Source organism: Chiloscyllium plagiosum, unplaced genomic scaffold (assembly GCF_037043375.1).
Source record: "Chiloscyllium plagiosum isolate Xiang-an unplaced genomic scaffold, Cpla_swu_hap1 HiC_scaffold_9, whole genome shotgun sequence".
Taxonomy (NCBI): domain Eukaryota; kingdom Metazoa; phylum Chordata; class Chondrichthyes; order Orectolobiformes; family Hemiscylliidae; genus Chiloscyllium; species Chiloscyllium plagiosum.
This window is the reverse complement of record NW_028270147.1, coordinates 11,784,154-11,797,163: the sequence shown is the minus strand read 5'-3', so window position 1 is coordinate 11,797,163 and position 13,010 is coordinate 11,784,154. Positions and strand designations below refer to the sequence as shown.

At 42.3% G+C, this 13,010-nt stretch overlaps 1 protein-coding gene across 2 annotated transcripts in view; it reads right to left on the bottom strand.

Moving 5' to 3' along the window:
* adgrl4 (adhesion G protein-coupled receptor L4) overlaps positions 1–12,708 on the bottom strand; it is a 164,981-nt gene extending 152,273 nt beyond the window's left edge. For both annotated transcript variants that reach the window (XM_043698670.2, XM_087990402.1), the window contains exon 1: positions 12,589–12,708. In XM_043698670.2, coding sequence (XP_043554605.1) covers positions 12,589–12,610 — 22 coding nt within the window. In that variant the 5' untranslated portion in view covers positions 12,611–12,708. The remainder of the gene's footprint in view (positions 1–12,588) is intronic.
* Positions 12,709–13,010: the final 302 nt, after the last annotated feature.

Genomic DNA, 13,010 nt, shown 5'->3' with positions numbered 1-13,010 from the left:
AAGGTAGCAGATTTCTTCCCGAAAGAACAACAATGAAGCAGATGGGCTTTTCGAATAATTGGCAACAGCTTCACAATCGTCATTAAGCTCTTAATTCCAGATTATTTTTCCAAAGCACATTTTATTTCCACCATCTGCCACAGCAGGATTTCAACCCCAGTCTCCAGATTCTCAGAATTAAGAGTCTAGATCAGATTGATGCTGGAAAAGCACAGCAGGTCAGGCAGCATCCGAGGAGCAGGAAAATCGACGTTTCGGGCAAAAGCCCTTCATCAGGAATTAAGAGACAAGTGATATTACTTCTAGACACTTGAGGGACAGGATGTACATGTATTTGGAAAGGCAAGGACTGATTAGGGATAGTCAACATGGCTTTGTGCGTGGGAAATCATGTCTCACAAACTTGATCGAGTTCTTTGAAGAAGTAACAAAGAGGATTGATGAGGGCAGGGCGGTAGATGTGATCTATATGGACTTCAGTAAGGCGTTCGACAAGGTTCCCCATGGGAGACTGGTGAGCAAGGTTAGATCTCATGGAATACAAGGAGAACTAACAATGTGGATAAAGAACTGGCTCAAAGGCAGAAGACTGAGGGTGGTGGTGGAGGACTGTTTTTCAGACTGGAGGCCTGTGACCAGTGGAGTGCCACAAGGATCAGTGCTGGGTCCACTACTTTTTGTCATTTACATAAATGATTTGGATGCGAGCATAAGAGGTACAGTTAGTAAGTTTGCTGATGACACCAAAATTGGAGGTGTAGTGGACAGTGAAGAAGATTACCTCAGATTACAACAGGATCTGGACCAGATGGGCCAATGGGCTGAGAAGTGGCAGATGGAGTTTAATTTAGATTAATTTAGTGCTGCATTTTGGGAAAGCAAATCTTAGCAGGACTTATACATAAAATGGTAAGGTCCTAGGGAGTGTTGCTGAGCAAAGAGATATTGGAGTTCAGGTTCATAGCTCCTTGAAAGTGAAGTCACAGGTAGATAGGATAGTGAAGAAGGCGTTTGGTATGCTTTCTTTTATTTGTCAGAGTATTGAGTACAGGAATTGGGAGGTCACGTTGTGGCTGTACAGGACATTGGTTTGACCACAGTTGGAACATTGTGTGCAATTCTGGTCACCTTCCTATCGGAAAGATGTTGTGAAACTTGAAAGGGTTCAAAAAAGATTTACAAAGATATTGCCAGGGTTGGAGGATTTGAGCTATGGGGAAAGGCTGAACAGGCTGGGGCTGTTTTCCCTGGAGCATCGGAGCTGAGGGGTGACCTTATAGAGGTTTACAAAATCATGAGGGGCATGGATAGAGTAAATAGACAAAGTCTTTTTCTTGGTGTCAAGGAGTCCAGAACTAGAGGGCATAGGTTCAGGGTGAGAAGGGAAAGATATAAAAGAGACCTAAGGGGCAACTTTTTCACTTGGAGTGTAGTATGTGTATGGAATGAGCTGCCAGAGGAAGTGGTGGAGGTTAGTGCAATTGCAACATTTAAAAGACATCTGGATGGGTATATGAATAAGAAGGCTTTGAGGGATATGGGCTGACTGCTGGCAAGTGGGACTAGATTAGGTTGTGATAACTGGTTGGCATGAATGGGTTGGACAGAAGGATCTGATTCTGTGCTGTACATCTCTATGACTTGATGACTCTATGCACTAATGGTTTGGATGTATTGCTGATACCAGATTTCCATGTTTGTCTACATAACAACATGCATTGCATTCCAAAAGCAATTCATATAGAATCACAGAGTCATACAGCATGACTCCATGATTCAGAAAGAACCTTCAATCCAACCCATCCACACTGACCAGATATCCTAATGTGACCCAGTCCCATTGGCCAGCATTTAGTCCATATCTCTCCAAATCCTTCCTATTCATATATCCATCCAGATGCCTTTGAAATGGTGGAATTGTACCAGCCTCCACCACTTCCTCTGCAGGTTTCTTCGATATGCAACTAGCTTCTGTGTGAAAAAGTTACCCCTGAGGGCCTTTTTAAATTTTTCCCCTCTCACCTTAAACCCATGTCCTCTCGTTTTGGACTCCTCTTGTGAAGCATATATCATCAATTAATGGAACACGATGAAGTGTTGCCTGGATGTGGGATGAGATCTTATTTCTCCACTGGGGGAGCTACCCTCAATTTATTCAAGATTAGAACCCACAGAATTTGAAAGAAGTTGAAGATTTGCAAAATGAGTGGGGTATAAAATGTTCAGATAGTCTATTCCTTTCAGTCATCCCAGTGGGTAAGTTAGGATGTACATTAGGTTTCCAGCGCAGAAGATGAAACATTTGGGGAATAGATTGATCTGTCTTCTTTAAGAAGAAGGAACAGGAAGCGTCTCTCTGTATCTGCTCTGTCCAGACTCCTTATGATTTTGGTGACCTCTGTCAGATCTTCCCCCAGCTTCTCCACTCCAAGGAGGGAGTCTCAATCCAGTAGAGTCAAACTGGTCTCAAAATGTTAACTCTGTTTTTCTCTCTCTGTAGATACTGCCTGATCTGCTAAGTCTCTCCAGCATGCTCTGTCTTTGTTCCATCTGCCCTCTGTTGTTTGGCTTTTCCAGGTTCCACGATCCTGGATTCAAGTTTTGCTCCAGCAAACAAACTCCGAGGTGAAATTGTAACGGAATACTTGGTGGGATATTGCCTCGTGTGAGGGACTGTCTCTGGCGTGAAGCTAAACTAAATCTCCAACTGCTCTTTCGGGTGGACGTTAAAGGTGATGTGGCATTATCTTGAAGAGGAGTGGGGAGTTCTTTCCTAATCTTGACCTTAACCTTCAAATGTTATATTAAAAAACACAGTTAATATGATCACCATCACACTGCTAGCTTGCTATTTGCTGATGAATAACACTTAAAAAATAATTAATTGGTTGTAAAATGCTTTGAGATTCCCAGTGGGCTTGGATAGCACTTTAGAAATTCAAGTGACTTTTTTTTCTAAAGCAGAAACAGAAATTATTGGTGAAACTCACCAGCATCCATAGTTTTTCATTTTATTCTGTTTGTTTCTAGCCCAGGAACACTGAAGCCAGTTGTAGTATCCCAAGGAGTCTTTCAACTTTAACTGAATGATCCAACTTGGGACTGTGATTTTTGTTTATTCACAGGATTAAGCCAGCATTTATTGCCCATCCCTCATTGCCCCAGAGGGCAGTTAAGAGTCAACCACATTGCTGTGGGTCTGGAGTCACATGTCGGCCAGACCAGGTAAGGATGGCAGCTTCCTTCCCTAAAGGAAATCAGTGAACCAGATGGTTTTTTATGATAATTGGCAACGGATTCACAGACATCATTAGAGTCTCAATTCCAGATTTTTATTGAGTTTGAATTCCACCATCTGATGTGGCAGGATTCAAAGCCAAGTCTCCAGAGCATTATCTGGGTCTTTGGATAAATAGTATAGCGATTACACCGCCAGTCTGTCACCTCCCTGTTATACAGTTCCAAAACCCTTTTCCAATTGAGCTCTCCAGAACTAGACCAGGCTTCGCTGCTTAATCTTGTTTCCATTCAATATTTTTTCCCCTCATAGATCATCGGGTAGTTCTTCCTAGCTGTGAGTTGGAGTGAGTCCAGGAGCTCTTACTAAGCTCAGAGGTACTGATATGGATTCAGGAGAGTCCAGTAAAGCCACTGAGACAAATTAAAATCCGGCAATGAGGAAGACAGATGTACTTTGTAATCATGGAGAACACCCAGTGTACAGGAACTGAAATGTTTTATCAAAACAAGAAAAATGCCCAAACAAGCCAATACCTTCCCAATAGACCAACACTGTTGCTCCTGGCATCCCTTCATCCCCTTGTCCCAGAAATGTTTTCATTTGTTTGTTGAAAATAGTCATATTGCCCTTCCTTGTTAACCAATTCTAAAACTCTAACAGCCTTACAAAGGAAATATTCTGCCTGTCTTCAACTTTTATAAGATTCCTCATTTTAGCTCATCTCCATTGAGCTTTAAACACTCTGGGATACTAAACTCATTTTGTTTTTCTGGATCATTTTCATGAATTTTATTTCCTCAGCTTAAAAATGTCAATTTGATTGCTAACTCGCCTTTTCATTTCAAACAATTGTTATTATGTGCATGAAACGGGATGTGAAAGATAGAAGGAAGCTGTATTGTTTTGGTGCCATACATTCCCTTTGGCACATCCCAAAGCACTTACAGTCTATTCGCATAAATACGTAGGAAAAGGAGAAGGCTATTTGGCCTTTTGATTCTTCTGAGCCCTTTAATATGATCTTGGCTGATCCTCTATCTCAATGCCATAGTCCCACATTCCCTTCAAACCCCTTGATACCTCTCATATCTGAAGTAAAATACATCTCCTTCTTGAATATACTCAAATCCTTTGGGTGTTGTGAAGTCCATGGACTGGTCATCATCAGAGTGAAGAAATGTTTCCTCATCTCAGCCTTGGATGGCCTATGCAGTAATCTAAGGCCATGACCATTTACGTCTCGAAGGACAACGGCAGCAGATATATGGGAACACCACCACCTGCAAGTTCCCCTTCCAAGCCACTCATCATCCAGCTTTGGAAATATATCAGGAGGAACTGAGGACTGCAGATGCTGGAGATCAGAATCAACAAGTGTGGTGCTGGAAAAGCACAGCTGGTCAGGCAGCTTCCAAGAGCAGGACAGTTGACATTTTGAGCATAAGCTTATGAAGAGTTTATGCTTGAAACGTCAACTCTCCTGCTCCTCGGATGCTGCCTGACTGGCTGTGCTTTTCCAGCGCTGCACTTTTTTGACTTGGAAATATATCGCTTCACTGTTGCTGGGTCAAAATCCTAAAAATCCTCCCTAATAGCATTATGGGTCAACCCACAGCAGGTAGACTACAGTGGTCAAGAAGGCAGCTCATCCCCACCTCCTCAGGAAGTAACTAGGGATGGGCAATAAATGCTGAGCTAGCCAGTGGCACCCACATCTCACATAAGTGAATAATTGCAAAAAAGACTGTGATTCCTGGTTCTAGACTGTTTATCCAGGGGAAACATCCTCTCTGTATCTGGTCTGACAAGACTTGCTTTGAATTTTACATGTTTTCAACAGATCCCCTCTCACCGTCCTGAAAGCTAGTCAACTAATATCTCGTCATAGGACAGCCCTGCCAAGCCTGGTATTGCCTAGTGAATCTTTGCAGCTCTCCTTCTCTGGCAACAATACACTTTCTTCAGTAGGGAGACTAAAACGGCATAAAATACTCCAGGTGTAGTCTCACAAAGGTGCTGGTTAACTGCAGTAAGACACCACTGCTTCTGAACTCAAGTCTGCCTGCAGTGAAAGGTGACCAACCATTTCCTTCCTAATCGCTTACTATGCTTGCCTGCCTACTTTCATTGATTGATGTACAAGGACACCCATATCACCTTGTACATCCACTCTTTCCAATATGTTAGCACTTAAGTAATACATTGTCTTTCTACTTTTCAGACCAAAGTATATAACCTCATATTTATCCATGTTATATATATCTGTCATATGTTCATCCACACATTCTACTTGTCTAAATCAGATTAAAGCTTCTTTCTGTCCTCCTCACAGCTGACTGTCCCACCCAGTTCTGTGCTATCAACAAATTTTGAAATATTGCATTTTCTTCCCTCATTCAGGTCATGTTTATATATCATGAAAATTTGGGGCCCAAGAACTGATACCTACGATATGCCACTAGTTATTGTTTGCCACCTGGAAAAAGACCCATTTATTCCCACTCTCCTTTTCCAATCTGTCATCTAATTCTCAATCTATGCCAGTATACTACCAACACCAACCCCCCTCCACCCCCACCCCCACCCCCATCCCATGTCCTTTAATTTTGGCACTTACCTTTTACCTGGAACCTTACAAAAAGCCTTCTTGAAACCCAAATACATCACATTCACCGGTTCTCCCTTATCTATTCCGTGAGATATCCTTAGAAAACTACAGAAGATTAATTAATTCCCTTTCATTAATCCATGCTGACTGTCTAATCCCATGAATGCTTTCCAAGTGTTTGACTATAATGTATTTTCTAGCAGACTGGCAGTTTCCCCAGTACTGATAATGAGACATCTGATTTACAATACTCTGTTATTTTTCTCAACCCTTTTTCAAATAGTTGAATTACACGTGCAACCCTTCAACCTATGGGAATTAGTCCAGAGTGTGTGGAGTTTCAGAAGATGACCACCAATGCATTCAAACTTTCCAGGGCCACTTCCTTTAGTATTTTAGGATGTGAATGATCAGGTCCTGGGGAGTTGTCAGTCTTTAGCCGATTAATTTCTCCAGCATCATTTTTTTATTAACTAATCATGATTTCCTTCAAATCCTTTCTCTCGCTAGACTTTCGATTCCCCAACAATTCTGGGAAATTATTTGCATCCTTTTCTGAAAGGAGGAATGCCTTCAATTCTTCTGCCACTTCTTTGTTCACCATTACAATTTCCCCTAGTTCTGACTGTAAGGGACTTAGATTAGATTAGATTTCCTAATTCCCTACAGTGTGGAAACAGGCCCTTTGGCCCAACAGGTCCACACCGACCCTCCGAAGAGTAACCCACCCAGACCAATTTCCCCCTGACTAATGCACCTAACACTATGGACAATTTAGCCAGGCCAATTCACCTGACATGCACATCTTTGGACTGTGGGAGGAAAGCGGAGCACCCAGGGGAAAGCCACGCAGACACGGGGAGAATGTGCAAACTCTACAGAGACAGTCACCCGAGGCTAGAATCGAACCCAGGTTCCTGGTGCTGTGAGACTGCAGTGCTAACCACTGAGCCACCGTGCTGCCCATAAACTTAAATTTATCCTCGCTAATTATTACCTCTTCACAGTAAGATTACATTGAAGCAATGTTAGAATTGGAATGTACTCAATTTTCACACAGTAAGTTCCCACAAACTGGAATAAGGTTGTGAACCAGATATCTTGAGTTTTTGATTTAAAAATACATATCGGTCAGGACAGAGGGAGAACATTCCTCTTACAGAGTCATAGAAATGTACAGCAAGGAAACAGACCGAACAGTTCAACCTGTGCATGTCAAAAAGATATTCTAAATTAATCTAACCCATTTGCCAGAATTTGGCCCATATCCCTCTAAACCCATATAACCATCCAGATGCCTTTTAAATGTTGCAATTGTACCAGCTTCTACCAACCCCTCTGGCAGCTCATTCCATACACACACTAGCCTCTGTGTGAAAAAAAATTGCCTTTTAGGTCCCTTTTAAATTGTTCCCCTCTCACCTTAAACCTACATCCTCTAGTTTTGGACTTCCATATCCTGGGGCAAAGACCTTGACTAGTCATCCTATCCATGCCCCTCATGATTTTATAAACCTCTATAAGGTCATCCGTCAGCCTCCGAAACTTTAGGGAAAAAAGCCCCAGCTTATTCAGCCTCTCCCTGTAGTTCAAATACTATCATAGAATCACTACCCACCTGAGAGGACAAACAGAGTTATTGTAATACAACCTGGAATGTGGGACTTGAACCCAGAACTTTTAAAACACAGAGGTAAGAGCACATTGAGGAACCAAAGTGCTTTCTTCTTTGAAGAATCATTAACATAAATAAATGGTCTCATGCTAATTTTCAAACAACAGGGGAGAGAAAGAGACTGTTCCTTATTATTTTCAAAGTCAGAAGTCACATGACACCAGGTTATAGCCCAGCAGGTTTATTTGAATCACAAGCTCTCAGACTTGACGAAGGAGCAGCGCTCCAAAAGCTTGTGATTTCAAATAAACCTGTTGGACTATAACCTGGTGTCGTGTGATTTTTGACCTTGTCCACCCCAGTGCAACACCGGCACCTCCACATCATGGTTATTTTCAGGTAGACCAATATATCTGTGACATCTTTAAGATGGTGGGGCATGGTAACCGTTAAAAATTAACTGAACAACAAAAGATGTGATAAAACTGTTGTCAGGAGGGACTTTCCATGGATCTTTCCTTATCTCTGGCCAATTTCCTCTGTGAATGAGGTTGTGACAGACAGACTTTTAATGGGTCAGGGAATCAAGGATTGGGGAGGGGTAAGGTGGGAAAGTCCATTTGAAGATCATCTATCAGCCGTGGTCTCATTGACTCAGAGAATTTAAGGACCATGATGAACCATATTGTGCAGGAGAGGGCTTTTGGCCCATCGAATCTGTACCACCAAAGCTACACTAAGTCTACAATAGCTCCACTTTCCAGCTTTATACTCCAGCCTTAAATATTATGACATTTCAAGTTCTTATCCAAGTACTTCTTCATGGTTGTGAAGTTACATGCCTAACTACCCTTCTGGGCAGTGCATTCCAGACCCCTACCACCTTCAGAGTAAAAAATATTGCCCTCCAATCCCCTTGAAACTTCCTCCCTTTAATTGAGTACATTTAAGACTGAGATAGATGGGTTCTTGAGTATCAAGGGGATCAAGTGTTATGGGCAAAAAGTGGGAGAATGGGGTTGACAAACTTATCAGCCAGGATTAAATGGCAGAGCAGACTGGATGATAGGAAGAACCCCATAGAAAAGTAATTTCTCCTTGATTACCCACCATTTGTGGATGACACAATGATATGGGATTGCTAGGAATCCTCTGTTGAAACCTGACTTTCTGAACACATTGTGGGACTGGCAATTGGCAGAATGGCTATTGATGTGTCAACAACTCTCTCTGCACCTCTAAATTGTGTGAGAAATGTTTGTGCACATGAAAGTAGTGAATCAGGAGAACCTATCACACAATATGTGGCTGAGATCGGTTTCCCTCTGATAGGCCCAAATATCCCAAGGAGAAAGTGAGGACTGCAGATGCTGGTGATCAGAGTCGAGAATGTGGTGCTGGAAAAGCACAGCAGGTCAGGTAGCATCCGAGGAGCAGGAAAATTGACGTTTTGGGCATAAGCCTTTCATCCTCATTAGATTACTTACAGTGTGGAAACAAGCCCTTCGGCCCAACAAGTCCACACCGACCCTCTGAAGAGCAACCCACCCAGATCTATTCCCCTACATAGAACATAGAAAAATACAGCGCAGTACAGGCCCTTTGGCCCTCAATGTTGCGGTGATCCAAGCCCACCTAACCTACACTAGCCCACTATCCTCCATATGCCTATCCAATGCCCATTTAAATGCCCATAAAAAGGGAGAGTCCACCACTGCTACTGGCAGGGCATTCCATGAACTCACGACTCGCTGAGTAAAGAATCTACCCCTAATATCTGTCCTATTTCTACCACCACTTAATTTAAAGCTATGCCCCCTCGTAATAGCTGACTCCATACGTGGAAACACATACATTTACCCCTTCCCTAATTTAGCCTGGCCAATTCACCTAACCTGCACATTTTTGGACTGTGAGAGGAAACTGGAGCACCCGGAGGAAACCCACGCAGACACGGGGAGAATGTGCAAACTCCACACAGACAGTTGCCTGAGGTGGGAATTGAACCCAGGACTCTGGCACTGTGAGGCAGCAGTGCTAACCACTGTGCCACCGTACCGCCCACGATGAAGGGCTTATGCCCGAAACATCGATTCTCCTGCTCCTCAGATGCTGCCTGACCTGCTGTGCTTTTCCAGCAATACACTCTCGACTCAAACATCCCAAGGTCCACATCACATGGACCAGTAAGTTGCTGCAATGGTAATACCATAAGGCTTGTGATCCACAAACCTACACTAACATTTCCCCGGGCATGGGTCCAAATCCTACCATTGTAGCTGGTGGAATTTAAATTCACAAAAACCTAGAACTGGAAGGTAGCCACAGGAATGGTGACCATAAAATTGTCAGTAAATTCCACGTAGTTCCTGATCCACCCACATTGATGCTACGGTCAAGAAACACAGTTAGAAGTCACACCATACCAGGTTATAGTCCAATAGGTTTATTTAGAATCACATGCTTTAAAATCACCTGACAAAGGCGCTGCGGTCCAAAAGCTTGTGATTTTAAATAAATCTGTTGGACTATAACCTGGTATTGTGTGATTTCTAACCTTGTCCACCCGAGCCCAACACCGGCACCTCCACATCAGGGTCAAGAGTGCTCAACAACACCTCTACTTCCTCAAGAGCCTAAAGAAATTCGGCATGTCCATAAAAACCCTTACCAACTTTTGTAGATGCGCAACAGAAAGCATTCTATCTGGATGCATCACAGCTTGGTGTGGCAACTGCTCTGCCCAGAACCGAAGAAACTTCAGAGAGTTGTGAACACAGCCCAGTCCATCACGCAAGCCAACCCGTCATCCATTGACTCCATCTACACTTCTCACTGCCTCGGGAAGGCAGCCAACATCATCAAAGACCCTTCCCACCCTGATTATAATTCCTTCTAACCTCTTCCATCAGGTAGAAGATACAAAAGCTTAAACATGTGTGCCAACACGTTCAAGAATAGCTTCTTGCCCGCTGTTACCAGACTTCTGAATGAACCTCTCCAATTTTATATTTAAATGCTGATCTCTCTCTCTCTCTGTGCACCTTCTCTGCAGCCATAACATTGTATTTCTTGCTCTGTTCTATTACCCTAATGCACTTTGTATGGTATGATCTGCCTGTACTGCACACAAAACAAAACTTTTCACTGCACCCAATGACAAGTGACAATAATAAATCAAATCAAAAAATAAGAAATCAAATCAAAAAGAAATGTCCTTGGGAGAAGGAAATCTGACATCCTTAAATGGTTGAGACTACACGTGACTCCAGATTCATTTTAATTTGGTTGACTTTTAACTATTCACTGAGCACGTGACTCAGTTCAAGGGCAATTAGAGACAAGCAACAAATTCAGGCCTTGATTCCATCCATGTGGGAATAGAATAACTTAGTTCCCAAATACAGAAAGAGTTTGCAACAGTGCACCATGTTATCTTATCCCAGAGTTCCACATCAAATGAATTTTATAGGTTTTTAAGCATATTCACAGTTACAATATTACAACAAAATGTCTCACAACAGCATTAAGATGGCATTCAAATAATGTGTCTTTAGTTGAGGGATAAATATTTGAGGGATAGACACCTGGATGTCAGCACCCCTGACAGTGCAGCCCTCCTGCTGTTCAACACTGATTGTCCTAATGCAGTAAGTAAAGCACTGACCCACGTAATGACTGAATACATTTTGTATCACACCCAAAATACTCAAACCGCTTCATGTAATTAATTGCTCTTGAAGCATGTTGACTGTCTGTGACTGCAGATTGCACGCAAAGCAATGTCACCCCAGCTATGATAAATCTGCGGTTTTATTGGCATATCATTGGATGTTTAACTGTAGCAATCTACATTGTTGTTCTCATGAAAGTTCGAGTCACCAGGGAGGGAAGGTTTGCTTTAATCACTATGTACTGTTGACATGATGGGAGGATTTCATGCAATCCTGTTTTATTCCAGCAAAACAGTCAAACCATGCCTTTAGAATTGCTTCGTGACCTTGCTGAGAATTGTCGAATTCTACAGTACAGAAGGGAGGCCACTTGGCCCATTGTACTGTCTCTTTGAAAGATCTAACCAATCAGTCTCTGCCCATTCCCTGCAGCACTGTAACTGCTTTTCCTATCTCATTCATATATCCAATTACATTTTTAAAATGATGATTGAATCTGCTGCCACTGTTTTTTCAGTCTGTGCTTTTCTGATCATAAAAATTGTCCTCAAGTCCCCTATGGTTCTTTACCAATTATCTTAAATCTGTGTTCTCTGTTTGCTGGCATGTCTGCCAGTGGAAGGCAATTTCTCATTATTTACTTTACCAACACTCCTCGTCATTTTAAATCTATTAAACCTCTATTAAATCTACCTTTGACCTTCTCTGCTCTGAAGAGAGCAATCTGAGCAATTTACAACAGCAAATGTAGAAAAGCCTTCTACTGTTTACAATGCCACAAACACTTAGCAGCCAGTGGAAATCTCCCTTCCCCGTGCTATCTTCTGAGTTTAGCACATTGGTAGAATATTAAATCAGCTTCTCATTGCCACGTGGCATTAACTGACATATCAAACTTACAGCAAAATCTCCTGCTCAAAGAAATTATCGCCCTTCACACAGTTTCATTGGGTTTTCTTTCCTCACCACAGTTGGTTGCATCGAAAGGACAGAAATCTAACTCTTAAGAAACCTTGACAGAGTTTTATGAAACACTGGCAGTGACAAAAAGATGAACTTTTAACACCTTTAACGTAGGTGGCTCCCAGGAGTCCTGACTAACTAAAACTGACGTCAGCAGGTATCAGGAACAAGAAACTTGGTCAAAGAGATAAATTTTGAAGAATATCTTCAAGGAGACAATAAAAGGAGAGAGAAGTTTAGGGAGGGAATTACAGAGCTTAGAACTGGGGGAGGTGAAAGCCTGACTGATAATAATGGTGGTGCAATTAGAACATTGAAACTTTATTCAGCATGAGTTCCTGCATCAAACAAAGGGGTAGGACTCTCCTCTTGCCTGTCCCTTCTCTCACAGATTGCCTGCCTAAAACCAACAATGAACATATAAAGACAGCTTCCAGACATTATCGCAGAGAAATAGAGAAATATCTCCTTTTTTCCGTGAACCTACCACACAGTAAGATGAATTTCATGGAGCCTCTTGTCCTCTCTCTGCTCGGTGACCAACGTAGGGATGTGCAGTCACAGTTCTCTCACTCTAAGGCAGGGAATTTCCTGGCAAAGTTCTTTCCTGTTTCTGAGCAAAGGATCTGAGATCACATCCTGGCCAGATTTTGCATTTCCCAACATCCAGAACGGACTAAAGTACTTCTTTCTCACTCTCCACAACAGGAAAATGAAATAAGCAAAAAAGAACTGAAAAGAAGCAACGATACCTTTTTGTGAAAAAGTCCACAAAATGTTGTAAATTGAGAAAAAAACCTATAAAAGGTTAGGAATTGATGTCAATGCTTGCAGTAGTCAAAGACAGGGCGCTCTGCTTTCACCTGGCAGTTGTGTTCTACTGCAGCCTCATGTTATCGAAAATCATGC